The following is a 17,259-nucleotide window of genomic DNA, read 5'->3' on the forward strand; positions in this document are numbered from 1 at the left end:
GGTCTTGTTCGCATCACTGGCACGCAGTGTCCTTACTCATTTCACCACATCACCGTCTACCCAAGTCAATGTCCAAGCACTTGACACACCTCTTGTCACCATCAGGCTTTGCGCCATCCTCGATGCCAAAGAAAGGTTTAAATGCCACATCGACCACGTCCTCCATCAGTCCCCTGACGAGGCCCTGCAACTCGTCGCCCGTCTGCCTGAAATCCGGAAACGCGTTGATCTCAAGCAGGAACGCGTCACCGCGCTCGTCGACCATGAAGTCGACGCCGAACAGCTCAAACGCCGACGGCAGCGGCTGGAAGTGGATCATCATGCCGCGCGCGGCGGCCTCGAACGCGGCGCCTGTGACGGCACAAATTTGCGAAAAGACGGCATCCTTCCAACCCTTTGAAAGCTTCGCGACGTCGTCGGGAAGGTCCCAGTACGCACGTACCGAGCCCTCGCGGGCGTCGCTGCCCTGGATGCACGTGTTGGTGAGGTGCGCGCGCAGGTCCTGCTCGTCGGCGGCCCAGGGCGGGCTGTAAGGGGCGGCGGCGAAGAGAGCGAGCATGGGTCGGTAGACGAAGACTTTGAGCGCCCCGACTGCGAGAACGTAGGTGCGGATGTGGAATTTGCGGCCGTCGAAGGTCAGGGGCGGGTCGATGTAGGGCTGCGCGATGAAATGGCGCAGCTGCGACGTGATGATGTAGTCCTTTTGCTCCGTCTTGACGTCGATCTTGGAGAAGTCGGGGAACTTGCTGCCGTTGGTGGTCGCTGGGGAAAAGGGAGTGAGGGGTGTTGCTGTCGCGTCGCTGCGGGCGTCTGAGCTGTCGATGCCGTTTGCTTCGGCGCGGATCGTCACGTTGAGCTCGCCTTCTGACGGTCTCTTTTCGTGGGCTTCTTCCGTCTCCAAATCCGAATCCTCGTCAACTTCTGAGTCTGGTCGCTCTGCCTCCCACTCTTCGAAAATGGATTGCAATTCTTCTTCTGTGCTGAAGAGGCGGATTCCCTGGCCGCGATCGCTCATGCCTGGCTTCAAGATCCACCACTCGCGGTCCTTTGGCTCCTTGTCATCGTTTCGGGCGAAACTTTCGCGGAGGTCGAATGCCTCAACGAGCGCATCATCCAGGAACTCAGCGTAGTCGAGTTCGAAGTCAACGCTGGGCTTGACATGGGATTTGAGAAGGGAATCTGGATGCTTTACGATCCAATTCGACACGGTGGTGGAAAGGTAGTGCTTTCTGATGAGAGCCTTTCTGATGACGTAGGCATTGATCATAGAGTTTGGCGAATCGACCGCCCTGTCAAAATCGATGGACTCATAGTCTCGGAATTGGAGCAGGGGCTTTGCCTCGCCAGCATGTTCGTCGAGAGATTTGATGAGCGTGTATGAGTCTTTTGGTAGGCGCGAGGCTAGGGCATCGAGGATCAAGGGTTGAACATATTGGTCTTCGTAGTCCACAAGCGCAGAGATGGTCCGGTCTGATGCAGACATGTCGGTGTATGCGTAGGTGGCGCGGCTACCGGAAAGAGCTGGCATGATTGCAGGTTAGGATTGCACAGCAAGTTGAAAATGATTCAAAGTGAAAGGTGAGTGGGCAGTTGCAGAGCTCGAAGCGGGACGAGGAAATTTTTGTGGCAACAAAATAGCCTTTTAACATGGATGGCAGGAAAACGTTGGCCGGCAAAGCACTGGGGAATTCGGGGAATATAACGAGTACAACTTGATGGAGTAACAAAACGGGGAAGAGCTACCGTGGACTGCCTTGTTTCAGCTTGGGTCGACGAGGTCAGATGTTGTCGAGGGCTGTGGATGGAGAAGTTGTTGGATCTTCCAAGTTCCGGGTCTGAGGTCCGCTAAAGGGCCGAGCGGCCCTCCCGCTGATCCACTGCTGCACAAGCCTGCAAGGGACAGACAGACACCTCACCAACTCCACAACTTTTGCTTCTTTTGGCCAAGTTTGGCACCTTGCGCATGAAATGCGCTATCCGAAGCATGCACACGGCTCCAGTTTTTCGCCAGAATTTGTCTGCCCCCACGTCTGCAAGCTGCAAGGCTAAAAGCCGACGATGCTTGGCACGCCGGCGATATGGAGTTGACTGTGAGCCATGGGCACCTTGCGACCTAAAGCCCTGGAGATCAAACCGTCGAGGGAGAGATATCTTTCGATGAAGCGGCGCGAACCATTGGTGCCACGACCTCCTTTATTACCATCTTGAACGCCTTAACCTAGTCCTGGGATAACACTTTGAGCTTGTTTGATTTTGCCGCCTCTTCGAAGGCCGTTTTTTCTTCTTCTCTCGACCTCCTCGATGTGATGGTGACTTCAAAGGATGCATCGCAGTCATGGCCACCTACTCAATCTTGCGCATCCCGGATTTTAGAAATGACTCTAGACCGCAACTCTGGCTGGCTTCCTTGGAGCTCACCCAGCTGTTACAAAGTCACTCGGGCATAAATCGGGACATTGGCGAATCAGAGAGATTCTTCGGCACCTTCCAGGCCCTTTGGCTTTTAACGGACCAGGCCTCGACTATAAAGAGCCAGAGCAGCTGCTCTCTTGGGCAAGATCTGCTGGCAGCCCTCACTGGCCTGCATATGCTCATCTCCAAGCTCCAAATGCACCAATCTTGCTCGATGACGTCCTGTGTCTCATGAGGCCGAGGCCTGACGATTGCCATGCTTGGATCCCGATTCCCAGATTAGGAAGCTGCCATCCGTCTCGAAGACGCCAGATCATTTGAAAACAGAAGGTCCGGAACCATCCAACGCCTCCCCAAATAATGTGAGATTTGTCCCCCTTGCTGAATACGGCAGAAATGCCTTTTCGCATGCCAAATTGATCAGCTGTTTCCAAAACACAGTTCCAAGTGGTGCCAGATAAGCCAAACTCCAAGGGGCTATTTTGACGGCTTCTTGGCGAAGAAAGAGCTGAGCTTCATCATGCCCGAGGTGTTTGTCTTGGCAAGGGCCTTCACTCCCCGGCTTTGGTTCTTCTTCTTTGAGTCCTCTTCTTCCTTCTTTCGTTTCTTCTCTGCCCGTGCTTCGGCTTCCTCCTCGTCTATCCCGCGCTTTCGACTGATGTTGTCTGACAGAGAGCGGAGCGCCAATGCCTCAGACCTCAATGATTCTAGGTGCTTGAGATGCTGGTCCAAGGGCTCAAAGTCAATGAGCTTGGATGACGATATGTTTGCTTTGATATGGCTTTGAAGGGTGGCAGGAAGGTATGACGTCGACATGAAATCGAGAGCCGTACGTAACCGCAGCAGCTGAGGAACACCTTCCGGCGCGGAGATAGGGAGTCTTGTGTCTGCGTTTGGCTTTGCTTCTTCAGGAGAGGCAGGTATCGATGTTTGCGTGGTCAAAGCGCTCGCTTCGGAAGCTGCAGTTGTTTGAGTGTCGAAGGTGGTGGTTTGACTGTCCTCGTTTTCCGGAGCTTCTCCATCAGCATCAGCATCAGCATCTTCAGCCACGATCACTGTGCTCTCTTCTCTTTTGATGCTCATGATGGGAACTTCAAGCGCTTGTCTGACAAACTTGTCTTCCATGGATGCCGGCAGTCCGCTGGCAACAATGCGCTCCGCTTTTGATAGCAATTCTTTGGCGAGTTTGTCGCTCGACAACCTATACATCTTTTCCTCCCCGGCATCCGCCGTATCACATGCTGCTGCCAATCTGTCTTCCAAATGTGCCCTGAATTTTCCATTGCGAAGAAGAACTCGCAGGTGTAAAGATGGGCTCCCAAGAGCGTCCAAGTGATCCTCGACAGAGAGGAAAAACTTTTTCTCTGATTGCTTTCCGGAAGACCAAAGTGCTGGGAGCAGGAGGAAAAGCGCGTCGAGCGGAGTAGCTACAAATAGATCCGCGCTCTTTACTGCATACCCCTTGCTGAGAGAGTCTGCCGAATCCTGTTTGCCGTCTCCGGCTGCAGTGTTCTGTTCTGAAGCTTCTAGAAAAGGTTCAACATTTTCCCTTTCCGGACTCTGAGGAGCTAGCAGCCAGCTTCGTGGGCTAGTCTTTGGCGCGGCTATCCTGGTGAATTCAAAGAATCCTTGGTCTGGGCAGCAAAAGTACCGATTTTCCTGGGCTGTCGCCGGGTTCGGAAACGTGACGATTCGCGCATCGGGCGATGAATTCTGCGGTAGTATAAAAAGTTTGGGAGGGTTAGACACGCCGACCGGAAGAGTTGGCGCTGCAGGGGTTGCGTCGTCGACGTCTTGTTTGGGAGCCGATTGTTTTTTCGAGCGTGTTTTCATATTGATAAGGGCGATCCAATGACCCAATCCCAAGATGGTGGAAGCAAGAGGCTGTTTGCGCTGAGCGGAGGGGTTGATGTGGTGGAGAGAGAAGACGTGAGGGACGCGTCGTAAATGAAGACGCGAGCGCGGCACAGGACCCACCTAGCAATATCCCTGCCGTCCCTGGGCGCACCAGCGACACCCTTCCCTTAGCTACAGTGCACAAACAAAACACCGTCCTAACAACCACCCTCGCCCGAATCTACGAGACTTTGTGCACCGCCAACTTCGGACATGGTTTGCGACTCGCGCATGTTTACAGATTCGTTGGTGTTGACTGTGCTTCTCGACAATCCAAACGTCGAGAGATGATCGTTCGCGAATCCGCAATGTCGCATGGTAGTCGCCCACACTGAAGCGCCCTCTTTCCACACTCTAATTCGTACCAGTACCCTCTAGAAACCAACCTGAGTGGCCACCGAGATCACCGCACCAGGCGCTCATGAGCTCCCCGAGCGGACGCAAGAAATGGCAGCAGCGTCAGCTCGAACAAACTTCTCCCTCGCCCTCTCCGGCCAAGCGCGGCTCACGAGCGTCGCAGCTACTATCTGACGGCGTAGACATCGGCGACGATGAAGACGAAGACGAAGAGACGCTTCAGCTGAAGCTCCAGGCGATCGAGGCGCGGCTGAAGCTCAAAAAGCTGCAGGCGTCAAAATCCAAACAGCCGACCGAGCCGCAGACCGTACCAGACGACAAAAGATATGGCATGTTTAGTCCGAGCTCAAGGGCACGACGAGGGAACACCAGCGTACCGGCTCAATCCAATCGCACAGAGCCAGCGGTCCAAGTGCCGCTTTCGCCGACACCAGATCGCAGGGCTGCACCGAACGCTGTTTCGCCAGCAAAGCTGCTCGGCATCGACAAAGGGCTGCGGGCGCAAGACGTCTCCTTGAAGCGCCCAGCAATTCCCAAGTTCAACCCGAGCGCACCTAGGGCCGGTTCCGCGTCAGGTCATTTCCGGACGAGTTCGACGGCAAGCCAAAATTCCACTCTGAACTTCCAGAAACCCAAGTCGTTTAGCGAGCGATTAGCAGAGAGTCGCTCCAAGTCGAACGAAAAACAGGCAAAAGATGAACGGATTGAGAAGGCGAGGACGCGTGGATTTGGTCTCAGCGCGGCTGAAATGGCTAGACAAGAATCGCGCCCGTCCTCACAACACTCAAACGAGAGTGTCACCCGTTCGTTTGAAAGCCGACCGAAATCCATTCTCAAGGATCCCACACGGGAATTCCAATCTCACGACACAAGAAACAACTCCTTTACTTCAACCACCAACGGCAGTAGACCTGCGTCGCGTCAAGCACCTCCCCAAAAGACCACTGCTTCAAAAACAAAGGAACGACCAAAATCTTTCTCTGGTTTTAGCGAGAAAAAGTCTGCCCCTGAAGAGAATGACGCAGCAAAAGAGAAGGAATGCTTCGAGACCTTTTCCGGATTCCATCTTTCCCGGCGCCAAATCTCTCACAACATCCTCGCACGAGCATTTGACAAAAAGGAAATTTTTCCGCTTCCCCGCCTACTCTCCACCGTAAAGTCCCCCGATTACGAGCCCCCAGATGTGGAAGCAGACTTCGTCGTTCTAGGAATAATTTCATCGAAAACTACGCCTCGAGACACACGCAACGCCCAAAGGACAGCTTCTGGAGCAGAACCTGAAGAAAGTGGACCCAACCGATCCAAGTTCATGATTTTGCGTCTTACGGACTTTAAGTGGGAAGTTGACTTGTTTCTATTCGAGGAAGCCTTTTCCCGTTTCTGGAAGCTCACGCCTGGCACTGTCATTGCAATCTTGAACCCGGGGATCATGCCTCCTCGTGACAAGGCCAATGGCCACTTCTCGCTCAAGATGAACTCAACTGACGACACAATCCTCGAGCTTGGCACTGCCCGAGACCTCGGGTTTTGCAAAAGCATCAAGGCCGATGGCCAACAGTGCAGCCACTGGATTGATCAGCGAAAAACGGAATACTGCGACTTTCACGTTTACTTACAGCTTGAGAAGACGAAGAGCGGTCGAATGGAAGTCAACACTATGACAGGCTTCGGTAAGGGTCCTCGCTCATCCCGCTTCGAGCCATCCAAGAAATACGACTCTGGCCAAGGCAAAAGATATGACAAGTATCTCAAAGAGACAATGTACATCGTGCCCGACGGCCGCAGTACAGCCGACAAACTCGACCACGACGAGGATGCTTGGAATCGGGGCATGAGCCGCGAAGAGCTTCACCGTAAGCGCCTCGAGGAAAAGGAGCGAGAGCGCGAGCTTGCTGAGAAGCTTGGAAAGATGGGAAACAAGGTCGGCAGTGAATACATGCGTGTAAGAGGCGCGACCTCTGCGGCCAGCAATCACGAAGGCAGTCAAAGCAGACCCCGGCCAAGCTCGGCCACAAGCACCACGTTGACGACACAGCAAAGTGCAGCAGCAGCACAAACCCGACCCCGGAGTCGTACAAACACGCCCTTCGATGATCCCTTCGTCACTGCCGGCGCAGAGCACCGTGACGGCCCTCCACCTCCTGATGCTGCTGCCCTTGGACTGCTGGGAAAACGTGCTGCAGACGTCTCTCTTGCTCCCGTCAAGCGCAAACGCGCTGCTGGTGCCACCGCATCTGCGAGGTCTGGTTCTGCTGGCACTTCCACGCAAAGGTCGGAGCCGATGGGCTGGGGAGGAGCAAACAAACGCGGGCTTTTACTCAGTCCATCCAAAATGCGTCCGGCTGGTGATGACGGCGGTAGCAGACGTGTAGACGAGATGCTCGCCTTGCGGCAGGGGAGCAGCAAAGGCAATGCCCCCGGTGGTGCCGTTGCAGCGCAGGCGACCAACGGCAGCACTGCTGCTTCTGGCGACAAGGAAAAGCCCGCTCTGAGGATCGCGACCGACGAAGCTTCTGTGTCTAGTTTCGATAGCCAGAGTCAGAGCCCGGTCAAGAAGAAGGCGCGGCTGGTGATCGAAGGCAAAGGCATCCGGGAGCCGGGCCGCGATAGCCTGGGAGTGGCTGCGGGCAAGAGGTTATTGTCCGCTGCAGGAGACACAGATGACGATGACGACTTGGAGATTATTTGAAGCGATACCGTGTGCTGTCTCAGTTGGATTTGTCGGCCTTGTTTGGAACTGCTGCCGGCGAGCGAGCACTACTTGGATTTTACGCGGCTGTTCAAGAAAGAAAGCAAATCGCGGTCATCTTGACTGCAGACCAAAGGCGGAGCTAGGGCGAGTCTACGTCGGTCGGCCGGTCTTGCTTGACGAACTCCCTCCTCGCAGTCGCCCGTCCAAGGTGGTTGGTATAAGTGGTGGTATCAAAGTGGGCCGGTATGTACTTGTACAGGCGCCAGTCATGTTTCTGTTTCCTCTATTTTCGGTCCAGCCAGCAGTCCAAAACTCTTTCTTTTCTCCAATCTTCTTCTCAATCTTGTTGTTCCATCACGCAGCATGCATTTTTACAACTTATGGCTCTCCTTATCCACCTTTTCTCCTTCTTCCCTCGTCATCGATGCCATCCCCTAGTCTCTCCTCGCCCGCCTCTTTGTACGATATGATATCCCGCGCTTCTGGTTCATGGTTCGACGATAAGACAAACGCAACGCAAACGCAAGAGTATCTTATTTGTCTAGTTTCACAGTTTAGTCTTGTTGTCTGTTTATTGTCCTCGCCTGTTTGCTGCGCAAGGCGGAGAAGAGAGAAAAAAGAAGATTCGCAGAACACACAAAGTAAAGCGCAACAAAGCAACTTAATTAGCAGCACCATCAATAGCAATAGCAACATACTTTTCAACTATCCACTCTCCAGGTGGACACGCACTTGTTGTCGTCGACAGTAACAATTACCACTGAGCCACGGAAGTGGCCCTGAATGTTCACTCCTTTCTTTCTGAAGGAGCAAAGTCACTCACTAGACCGCTTTTCACTTTGTCTCAAATAATAGCCCGCTGTCATAGCAAAACGAGAGGCGTCAAAGGGCGCAAACAAGTCGGAAGGACATGCCCGTCTTGGCAGCATAAGTGGGGCGCACCGATGCGTTGTGGGTTGCGAGTGCACGCAAAGGGAAGGAAGCTATGGCCACGCGCTGCTCCGCGCCCATACGCCCTGGGATCTGGCCTAATTTTGACATCTGGCATCCTCCATGGACTACTCATGACTTAAGGAGCTTGTGAAGCCTCGCGCAGGCGGGCGCTGCAGCGACGCAGCTTTGAGCTGCCCAAGCAGACCGATAAACAGATGGGCGACGGTAAAGGAGGATCATTGGTATCTTATCATTCTCTTCATCGTCATCATCCCACTTTTCGCAAGTGTTCTGCATCCTGCCGAGACCGCTGCCCCTCCCTCCGCAAACAGACCCCGATGTTGGTTTGCTCATCAGTCATGTTTATCAACGGCATGACCTGACCGATGGAAGACTAAGGCGCCCGCGGCGGGGGCTTGCGCTCTTTGCCCGGCCGGGCACTTATCAACGACACGACCCGCGCAGCCACGTCAGAGCGTCGCGATTAATTACTGGAGAGTATAAAAGAGATGTAATCTGCAGATCAAACTAGTTGGACCCTGAGCCTCTCTTCTCTCTTCGCCTATCCAGCGTCTAGTCTTCTCTCACAGCAGAGAAATAGACCCGCTGCGCATCGGTATCCAGCTTTGCTTCCGCTTTTAGCACGACTATCAGTACCCTCCACTATGCCCGACCCCATCGCCAGCAATAAGCCATGGCAAGAAGTTGCCGCCAGCCTCCAAGCGCACCGCGACGCGACCATAGCCGCGGTACGAACGCCGCTTCCCCCATTGCCCTCTTCGATACCGCGCAACACCATGGGCCTCGCAGCCCAACTCTTAACGGGCGACGAAGTCGCCATCACCGAGACGGCCCCTGAGGCGCTGCTATCGCAGCTGTCCGCGGGCAAGCTGTCCAGTACGGCCGTGACATCGGCCTTCCTGCGCCGCGCCGCGCTCGCCCAGGCGGCCACAAACTGCATCACGGAGCTGCTGCCAGAGCGCGCACTGGCGCGGGCCCAGGAGTTGGACGCGCACCTTGTGCTCAAAGGCACGCCCGTCGGCCCGCTGCACGGGCTGCCCATCAGCGTCAAGGAGCACGTCACCATGGGCGGCGGACTCAAGACGAACGCAGGCTTCTGCGCGTGGGCTGAGCACGAGGGCCCCAATGCCCTCATTCTGAATTATCTATGGGACGCGGGCGCCGTCTTCTATGCGCGCACGACGCAGCCGCAGACTCTGATGCACCTGGAGACGTCGAACAATATTTACGGCGCCTCGGTGAATCCGTTCAACACGGCGCTGACTTGTGGTGGTTCGTCCGGCGGAGAGGGCGCGCTAGTTGGGTTCCGCGGCAGCTGTTTGGGCATCGGGACTGATATTGGCGGCAGTATCCGCAGCCCTGCAGCAAATCAGGGGCTCTGGGGACTGCGGCCGAGCGCGCACAGGTTGCCCAACACTGGGACTACGTCGACAATGATGGGAGAAGAGCAGATCGTTCCAGTCATTGGACCAATCAGCACGTCTTTGGAGGGTGTCAAAGTCTTCACTAAGACCCTCATTGACCAAAGACCGTGGCTGAAGCAGCCAGACCTGATTCCCATCGGCTGGAGAGACGACGTGCAGTGGCTGAAGAAGAATGACAAGGGAGCCAAGAAGCTCAAGATTGGCATTCTCTCTGATGATGGTGTCGTGCGGCCTCATCCTCCTGTTCTGAGAGCAATCAACGAGGTGGTGGATAAACTCAAGGGCGTTGACGGCGTCGAGATTGTCGAGTGGAAGCCGTACAAGCACGATCTTGCCTGGGACGTGATCGTAAGCATAACGCCACAACTTTAATACCTGGTTCGACTGACCGACTGACGCTTGACAGGCCAGACTCTACTTTTGCGACGCGGGTCGCGAAGAGCTGCAGGCCATGGAGGCGTCTGGAGAGCCTCCACGCCCTCTGACCAAGTTCATCATCCATGAAAACTCCCACGTGCCAAAGCAGGCGTACACGGCGCCGGAGATATGGAAGTTCACCAGAGACCGCGACTCTTACCGCACCCAGTATGCCGAGCACTGGAACTCGACCGGTGGCGCGGATGGATCAGACATGGTGGACGTGATCTTGTGTCCGGTTGGACCGGGGGCTGCTCCGCCGCTCGACCAGTCCAAGTACTGGGGTTACACCTCTCAGTGGAATCTACTAGACTATCCGGCGCTCGTTTTCCCGGTGCGTTGCACACCTCCACACCTGGTGCTTCCGATTTGCATCTAGATTGCTGACGAATTGCAGGTCTCGCAGGTCGACCCGGCCGTTGACGTTAAGGACGAGGCGTACAAGCCACGGAACGAACAGGACGAGTTCAACCACAAGCTCTGTATGTATTACCTTCATGACGACGAACAGGAGACTGATTCGAGAGCAGACGAGCCAGAGGTGTACCGCGACGCGCCTATTTCGTTGCAGCTGGTGGGACGGCCGCTGGACGATGAAAAGGTCATTGAGGCCATGGAATTGATTGTTGAGAAGACGGGATTGCCGTTCGCTGGCTTTGGTGTGAAGAAGGACTAAGCGACCTAGGAGCGAGCCGACATGCCGTGTTGAAATGGACACAGGAGGTCGTCATCGAAGACGCGTTGACACGCGCGAATGATTTTTTAAAAGGTGTTTCGGGGAGACAAATGTTAGACAGGCAGACACAAGGATACGACGACACGTTCCCCCGCCGCTCTTTGGGTGCGTGCAGACAGTTTGCCGAAAGCGGAAATCGCAAGCGCTAGCTACGTGACCGCATCTTCACCACATCTTTTGCCTCTGCCTCTGACCTCTTCAGGTCCTGCGTGACGCCGCCCAAACGGCCCTTCGTATCATCGCAGGTCCGCTTTTGATAGCCCTCCCGGTTCGGCCGCATTCGGTTTTGCATCCGAGATCCAGGGTCAAGGAAAGGGCAAGCTGTGCGAGAGAGAGCCTCGAGCCGCGCTTCTCACACCAACCCTAACTTTCTTCCAACGGCAGACAAATCAACCTCGCGCAGCACACCAAGCAAAGAACAATCAGGAAGGAGTTGCGCGGAAGAGCCTAGACGGGCCTCGAGGTTGATCCCCGCATTGATCCTCGTCCGGCGCCAGCCAGCCGAGCGGCCCGCGTGCAGTCGCCAAACCAAACCCCCACGACGGCATTTCCCAAAGAGGAAATTCCGTCGCTGTCGTGGACCTCGACGCTGGCGCCGACGACTCCTCCGAAAGCCACCCCACCAGCCGGGACCCAAAAGCCTTACCCCGCGGGACCCGATACGGAGCCGCAACACTAGTCGTGGACATTGACCTGTTGACATGCACGCCCTTTCAGGCATGCCGGTGGCTGGCTGTCGTGAGTGGTGGGAAGGCAAAAGATCTGGGAAGCCACTTTTTTCTCTGCTGCACTTTGTGTGGTGCCAGCAGGGTTGTTGATGCTGGCACCTCGTGACAACCAGGTACGCATTGCGCGTTGTTCTAATTGGGAATGAGCAAACGCGGTCGAGTGGCGGCTCCGGACGCTCTTTGAGCTGCTGTACGCATCCATTCGACGTGACAAGTCGTCGAGTTGATATAAATTCCCGCTCCCCAATCTTGCTCTCTTTTAGGTCGTCTCCCAAGTACTCCCGTTTTCTCGTCCCTGGCCTCTTCTGCCCACTCTGACAGCCCCTACGTCGTAACGATTCTCCCTTGCCATTGCCCCGAATCGCTTGGCTAGACCAGGCTTTGTCCTCGACCACCGTCACAACTCGCGCTCAATTCGTCCAAAGCATTCGTTTGAGCCCCAAATTGCTCCTTTCTCCAGTATGCCGCCATCCCCGATCCCCCAAAGCATGCTCCAGCGCATCCCTGGAATTCTGCGGCCGGCATCCTCGTCACTCAGATCCGCGCTACCAGCGACGGCCACAAAGCCTCAAGGACATGCATTCAGCACCGGCGCGCCATTGCGGATCACGTCGAGGAGACCGACCGACAATGCTCCAAGAGCCACCGCAGCAGCGCCATCTCCGCCATCCGCTGACACGAACAGCAGCAAAACAGCGTACCTAGGCACGATGAAGCGACTTCCAGAGTTCAGCTTGGCGGGCAAGGTCATCCTGGTTAGCGGCGCGGCCAGAGGTCTCGGGCTGGTGCAGGCCGAAGCTTTGCTCGAGGCTGGCGCAACGGGTAAAGATCTTCGTCTCGCAAACCATGTTTACGTTTGTCAACAGCTAACCATGCATTCCCTCCCGCAGTTTATGCTCTTGACCGACTCCCGATTCCTTCGCCCGACTTTGCGCCTATCCAAGAGCGCGCCCTCAACCATTTGGGCACGGAGCTGCACTACCGTCAGATCGATATTCGGGATGTCCAAGGGCTGAACAAGGTTGTTGGCGAAATTGCAGAAAAGCATGGCCGATTGGACGGATTGGTTGCCGCAGCTGGTATCCAGCAAGAGACGCCGGCGTTGGAATACACCGCGGAGGATGCCAACACCATGTTCGAGGTGAATGTTACTGGCTCGTTGATGACGTGCCAGGCTGCAGCAAAGCAGATGATCAAATTTGGCAACGGCGGCAGCATCGTCATGATTGCGAGCATGAGTGGAAGCCTTGCAAATAGGGTGAGTCTTGCCGTGCGCTCCACCCTCATGACTGGCGCTAACTTGGCTTCAAGGGTCTCTCCTGTTCCGCATATAACTCTTCAAAGTCGGCTGTCCTTCAGCTCGGGCGGAGTCTTGCTGCTGAGTGGGGAGCACATGGTATCCGCGTAAACACCATCTCCCCAGGATACATTGTCACATCCATGGTTGAAGAACTGTTCAAGTTGTACCCAGAGCGGAAGGCAGAGTGGCCCACTCAGAACATGTTGGGCAGGTTGAGTGCCCCAGAGGAGTACCGTGGAGCAACTGTGTTCTTGATCAGCGACGCCAGTTCGTTCATGACCGGGTCAGACTTGAGGATAGACGGCGGCCACGCGGCCTGGTAGACACACAGATAGACAATCAAGACGGAATAGAATGCAGTCGAATTGCTGTTTTCCTTGTCGATTTTAACGTCGGCACAAGCTGCTAAACATGCACCGAAAGGCTCGTGAGAAGCTTCAGGCATATTTCCGTAGCCCAAGTCGCATGTCCGTCTCATTGCCGGACACTTGCTTGTTGCCACCTATTTCCGGAAGCGTGTCCCGTAGCATAGCAATGCTTGGGGTTCAGATGTGCGGCCAAAAATGCCATTCCCGGAAGAATCAAGTCTTTTGTCCCGCCTGTAGCAGACGCCGAGCTGCGGGACAAGATCCCCAGCGTTATTCCCGGCCGGCAAACTCAATGATCTCGATTGTTCTTCAAGATTGGCATCCCGAAATCCTTTCAGACAGCCTCGACAACCCTTCTGGGTCCAAGCCTCTTCACGAAACCCCTTTCCAGTCCCATCTCTTCCTCAATTGCGTCGTCCGTCTTTCCCTCTCGATCCCGCATCACCAATACCCTTCGAATCAGCGTCGGGTCTAGAAACCGGCGTCCGGGGGCGCTCGGCTTGGCAGCGTTCTCCAGATCGGCCTCGGCCTCGCGCTGCAGACGATCGCGTGCAGAAAGTATGGACAGAGCAGGATTGGGCATAGACCCCGGGCGGTTGGGCCTGGCGGCGGTGGCAGCAGCGGCTCCTCCAGGCGGTGGAGGCGCGAAAGGGTTGGGGCCAGCGGAGAAGTCTGGCATGTTCGACTCGGACGGCCTGCGCGGGTCAAAGGGCGACGTGCTTCTATGCGAGTAGTAGGGGTTGGGTTGGACGGCGCCGATGGAGCGCAGTTTTGCGGCCAGCGCAGGGTCTTGAGCGTCACTTGTTATTGCTGGAATTGGGTCAGCGTGGAGAGTCTCGAAGTGTTATTGAAGGCGGAGGTCGCTGAGCAGGACGTACCGTCATCTTTGGCCTCGCTGGCTTCTGGTGCAGGGTGCACTGTTGGACCAGGTTGCGAGGCGCGAGATGCTGCGGCTGGTGATGGTTTGGGAGAGCGAGTTGCGGCCTGCGAGGCTTGTTTGGGATACACGCGCGCAGCTTTGCCAGCGCTGCGAGAAGCTTTTGAAGCCGAAGATCCCATGTCTGGGCCGTGAAGGTATTGCGACGCGAATTGGGCTGAGAGAAATGCGACGGCGAAGTGGAGCAGAGAGAGGCGTTGGATGACGCTGCAGATCGGGAATGAGCGAGGGGACCCTTGCGGTCCAAGCTCATCCGTAATGCGGGTCGGCTGATTGGTGGAAATGGTCGTCAATTCTTCACTATTCACAGTCCCTGGTTATATATTCTCACATTGCACAGCGTAAATACGCCGACTCTCATCACATATGCACACCTGAAAATCTCTACAGGGCAAAATGCCCATCAACAAGAATATCGACAAGTCGTTCCAACACAAGAGACGTGGATTTCAGCCCTCCGCAGGCTCATCATTAAAAAATGCTATAATACAACGAGAGATTTCAACCCGAGAGACCAGCCCGAGTCCAACCCTTAAGCCAAGTAAAGATCAATGGCATCGAGGACGACGTTGGGCGCCAGATACTCGTCGCCCGACGATCCAGAGATGACACTGATGGAGATGGTGTTGTCGCCCTCGACAATGGTGCCCTCGGGGATCGAGACCTCGTAAATCTCGCCGTTGCCGCGGTAGCCACCGCGGGTGACGCCACGGCTGTCGATCTTGGTCGGGGCCGCGGGGGCGTCGGCCTCGTAGCTGTTGATGGTGGCCTGTGGCCTGCCGCCGGCGAAGGAGAGCGTGGTGCCGATGCGCAGCGTCGCGGCGCCCGTCTGGGCAGAGGTGGCCGTGAAGGTGATGGTGAGCGGGTCGTTGATGCCCATGAACAGCGCCATGGGGACGTCCGTGACCTCGGACGTGCCGACCGTGTAGTTCAGCGGGCCCCACGACTCCATGCGGCTGTCGGACGGGTGCATGCGCTGGAACTTGTCGCCGTTGCGGAACTCGAAAGGCTGTCCGTCCCACTCGCCGATCGTGAAGATTGCGTCAGGTGCGTTGAACGAACTCTTAATGTCCGAGGTCTCAGTGGAGCCTGCGGTGACGGTAACGCTTGCGGTGGCCACCTTGAGCTCTTGCTGGTACAGAACTTGGGTGTAGGTGCCGGGCTGCATGGCGGGCGAAGTGAAGGCACCCGACGAGTCTGCGTAGACCCAGTATTGGAAGTCGTCATTGTACCAGTGAAGGACAATATCCTTTCCGCTGGTGGTACCAGAAGCAGTACCCGTGACGGAGCCGCGCGCATCCTCCGCAACGTAGCCGTCAATGCTGAGGTCCGAGAAGAACGAAAAGTCGAGCGAGTCGGCCGACGGGACGCCAGAGCGGCTGAACTGAAGAGCATAAGGCCCGTGGAAGCCCTGGCGGAATTCCTCAGTCTGAACATGCCCGCTGTTCATGTAGCTATCGAGCCAGGTAAGCATGTCATCTTCCAACATTCTCAACGAGACTTACAAGTAAAGGTTGGTAGAGTCGCCAGCATTGTTGCTGTTGATGTCCTTGAAGAAGGGGCCGCCGCTGGAGCACTCGTACGAAAGGGGCTTGAGCAGCATGCAAGCGTGGATGGGATCGTCCTCACGGTAGACGCATTGGACGCTGTCATCAATGAAGCGGTCGCCAGAGTAGAACTTGCTGCGGGTCTCGCCGTCGACCTCGAACACGTCAGAGGCCTCGACGGCGGTTCCATCGGCCGTCGTGGAGACATCGCCAAAGGGATACTCAAGCGGGAGCTTGGACGGGTCAAGTCGGGCAATGAAGCGAAGCTCTCCAATGCTGGGCTCTGCGGTCGTGTCCGTGGCCATGTAAAGAGTGTCCTCGCCAGATTTGACCACAATGTAGTGGATCAAGGTGTCGGTGGTGCAAGTGACCTTGATGACATCGCCTACAGGAATCAGCCACAAGAATTCTTCCAATCACAAACAAATCGGTAACTCACTGCCAACCGCCTCCCCCTTCACCGTAGCAGATCCCAGACCTGAAGAAATGTGGGAACCCTTGGAAGAGTACTGGAACTCCTCAGAGCGGTACTTGATCGACGTAATGTCGCAGCTGCTTTGGTCAATCGTCACAGCGAGCCCGCCGCTGCCTCCCGAGTTGACGACATAGCTGCCGCTGGAGTCGGTCAGGCCAAACGCCGCGAGGGCCGAGGGAGTCCAGAGGGCAAAGAGCGCGAGCAAGGGTGTTGTGGAGAGCCCCATGATGTTGGTCTTGAGCCGCAAACGACTGGATGGTTCAAGAGACAACAAAAGAGGGATACGGCACTTCCAAAATCTGGCGCTCACCCTGCGACCTTTTTAAACAGAATCGCGACGGCCTTGACCTCGTCAATCCCCACGCCCCCCATGGCTGAAATCAGGGATTCTTGGCATCAGGGGGGCGCGCTCGCGGGCCCCATGTCGGAGCGAAGATGGGAAAAGGGAAGAGCGCTGTGACGCCAAGATGCACGTGTGGACAGGCATAGGACGATGGCAAGGCCTGCTATAGGAAACGACGCGTTCGAGTTTCAGATGAGGCCCGGTAAGCAGACGCAGAGGTGGCGTAGCGTGGCCCCTGCTCGCCGTCCATCCATCTGGGTGTGCTGTTGCGCTCGACTACCTTGTTCCCTAGTTCCCGAGTTATCGAGATTCCTATTCCGTATGGCATGCAGTCTTGAGTGATCTTGCCCGGAAGTAACCGTGGCTACTTGCAGTGAACTAGCGGGGCAGATACTGCAACGTGAAGAGAGCAGCTGGTTTAGGAAGTTGGGAAATGGAGCAGCTGCCATCTACAGTGTCTCAGGCAGACGGTGCTCTTCCAGCAACGACCCACCAAAATCATCAGAGGAGAGGGAGGGAGGGCTGCCTGAGACGGGCTATGCGGGAGAAAGTCTTCCGCGAACGTTGCCAATATTTTGTCGGCGCAATTCCTTTTCGACCTGTGCAGTTTTTCCATGCAAGATCTCGCAGGGCCATGGGAGAAATTGCCGTGTCCAACGGGTAAAGCCAGCAT

The 17,259-nt window shown here is 55.8% G+C and overlaps 7 protein-coding genes across 7 annotated transcripts; 3 read left to right on the plus strand and 4 right to left on the minus strand.

Moving 5' to 3' along the window:
* Positions 1 to 49: 49 nt before the first annotated feature.
* J3D65DRAFT_545122 (tubulin-tyrosine ligase family-domain-containing protein) lies at positions 50 to 1,483 on the minus strand (the record flags this gene model as incomplete). The annotated part of the gene is made up of 2 exons (XM_066796748.1): positions 50 to 700; positions 851 to 1,483. 2 exons carry the CDS (start codon positions 1,481 to 1,483, stop codon positions 50 to 52), a joined length of 1,284 nt encoding a protein of 427 aa, XP_066659955.1.
* Positions 1,484 to 2,768: 1,285 nt separating this feature from the next.
* On the minus strand, positions 2,769 to 4,346 carry J3D65DRAFT_34041 (ribonuclease H2, subunit B). The gene has a single exon (XM_066795481.1). It carries the CDS (start codon positions 4,243 to 4,245, stop codon positions 2,890 to 2,892), a length of 1,356 nt encoding a protein of 451 aa, XP_066659956.1. The 5' UTR covers positions 4,246 to 4,346; the 3' UTR covers positions 2,769 to 2,889.
* A 249-nt stretch (positions 4,347 to 4,595) lies between these two features.
* J3D65DRAFT_643673 (uncharacterized protein) lies at positions 4,596 to 7,354 on the plus strand (the record flags this gene model as incomplete). The annotated part of the gene is made up of 4 exons (XM_066802099.1): positions 4,596 to 4,626; positions 4,677 to 6,271; positions 6,293 to 6,647; positions 6,783 to 7,354. 4 exons carry the CDS (start codon positions 4,596 to 4,598, stop codon positions 7,352 to 7,354), a joined length of 2,553 nt encoding a protein of 850 aa, XP_066659957.1.
* A 1,446-nt stretch (positions 7,355 to 8,800) lies between these two features.
* On the plus strand, positions 8,801 to 10,886 carry J3D65DRAFT_34245 (amidase signature domain-containing protein). Its single transcript, XM_066795502.1, has 2 exons — positions 8,801 to 10,083; positions 10,142 to 10,886. Exons 1-2 carry the CDS (start codon positions 8,956 to 8,958, stop codon positions 10,529 to 10,531), a joined length of 1,518 nt encoding a protein of 505 aa, XP_066659958.1. The 5' UTR covers positions 8,801 to 8,955; the 3' UTR covers positions 10,532 to 10,886.
* A 944-nt stretch (positions 10,887 to 11,830) lies between these two features.
* On the plus strand, positions 11,831 to 13,275 carry J3D65DRAFT_610563 (uncharacterized protein). Its single transcript, XM_066798816.1, has 4 exons — positions 11,831 to 12,075; positions 12,305 to 12,438; positions 12,507 to 12,874; positions 12,928 to 13,275. Exons 2-4 carry the CDS (start codon positions 12,327 to 12,329, stop codon positions 13,237 to 13,239), a joined length of 792 nt encoding a protein of 263 aa, XP_066659959.1. The 5' UTR covers positions 11,831 to 12,075; positions 12,305 to 12,326; the 3' UTR covers positions 13,240 to 13,275.
* J3D65DRAFT_610567 (uncharacterized protein) lies at positions 13,259 to 14,411 on the minus strand. The gene is made up of 2 exons (XM_066798817.1): positions 14,163 to 14,411; positions 13,259 to 14,094 (listed from the first exon to the last, which is right to left on the minus strand). The coding sequence occupies exons 1-2, from the start codon at positions 14,341 to 14,343 to the stop codon at positions 13,619 to 13,621; spliced, it is 657 nt and encodes a 218-aa protein (XP_066659960.1). The 5' UTR covers positions 14,344 to 14,411; the 3' UTR covers positions 13,259 to 13,618.
* Positions 14,412 to 14,662: 251 nt separating this feature from the next.
* On the minus strand, positions 14,663 to 16,873 carry J3D65DRAFT_649228 (rhamnogalacturonan lyase). The gene is made up of 3 exons (XM_066802416.1): positions 16,208 to 16,873; positions 15,727 to 16,153; positions 14,663 to 15,675 (listed from the first exon to the last, which is right to left on the minus strand). Exons 1-3 carry the CDS (start codon positions 16,467 to 16,469, stop codon positions 14,754 to 14,756), a joined length of 1,611 nt encoding a protein of 536 aa, XP_066659961.1. The 5' UTR covers positions 16,470 to 16,873; the 3' UTR covers positions 14,663 to 14,753.
* Between the last annotated feature and the right edge of the window lie 386 nt (positions 16,874 to 17,259).

Source organism: Phyllosticta citribraziliensis (genome assembly GCF_038025025.1).
Source record: "Phyllosticta citribraziliensis strain CPC 17464 chromosome Unknown J3D65scaffold_1, whole genome shotgun sequence".
In the NCBI taxonomy this organism is placed as follows: Eukaryota; Fungi; Ascomycota; class Dothideomycetes; order Botryosphaeriales; family Phyllostictaceae; genus Phyllosticta; species Phyllosticta citribraziliensis.

What these genes read in the sequence shown, in the direction of transcription:
- J3D65DRAFT_34041 (XM_066795481.1), bottom strand. Translation starts at nt 4,245, where the DNA reads ATGAAAACACGCTCGAAAAAACAATCGGCTCCCAAACAAGACGTCGAC.
- J3D65DRAFT_34245 (XM_066795502.1), top strand. Translation starts at nt 8,956, where the DNA reads ATGCCCGACCCCATCGCCAGCAATAAGCCATGGCAAGAAGTTGCCGCC. An exon ending in ATCTTGCCTGGGACGTGATC is followed by an intron (nt 10,084 to 10,141) that starts GTAAGCATAACG and finishes GACGCTTGACAG; the next exon opens with GCCAGACTCTACTTTTGCGA.
- J3D65DRAFT_610563 (XM_066798816.1), top strand. Translation starts at nt 12,327, where the DNA reads ATGAAGCGACTTCCAGAGTTCAGCTTGGCGGGCAAGGTCATCCTGGTT. An exon ending in GCTCGAGGCTGGCGCAACGG is followed by an intron (nt 12,439 to 12,506) that starts GTAAAGATCTTC and finishes TCCCTCCCGCAG; the next exon opens with TTTATGCTCTTGACCGACTC. An exon ending in GTGGAAGCCTTGCAAATAGG is followed by an intron (nt 12,875 to 12,927) that starts GTGAGTCTTGCC and finishes CTTGGCTTCAAG; the next exon opens with GGTCTCTCCTGTTCCGCATA.
- J3D65DRAFT_610567 (XM_066798817.1), bottom strand. Translation starts at nt 14,343, where the DNA reads ATGGGATCTTCGGCTTCAAAAGCTTCTCGCAGCGCTGGCAAAGCTGCG. An exon ending in CAGCGAGGCCAAAGATGACG is followed by an intron (nt 14,095 to 14,162) that starts GTACGTCCTGCT and finishes ACCCAATTCCAG; the next exon opens with CAATAACAAGTGACGCTCAA.
- J3D65DRAFT_649228 (XM_066802416.1), bottom strand. Translation starts at nt 16,469, where the DNA reads ATGGGGCTCTCCACAACACCCTTGCTCGCGCTCTTTGCCCTCTGGACT. An exon ending in GAAGGGGGAGGCGGTTGGCA is followed by an intron (nt 16,154 to 16,207) that starts GTGAGTTACCGA and finishes TGATTCCTGTAG; the next exon opens with GCGATGTCATCAAGGTCACT. An exon ending in GACTCTACCAACCTTTACTT is followed by an intron (nt 15,676 to 15,726) that starts GTAAGTCTCGTT and finishes CTGGCTCGATAG; the next exon opens with CTACATGAACAGCGGGCATG.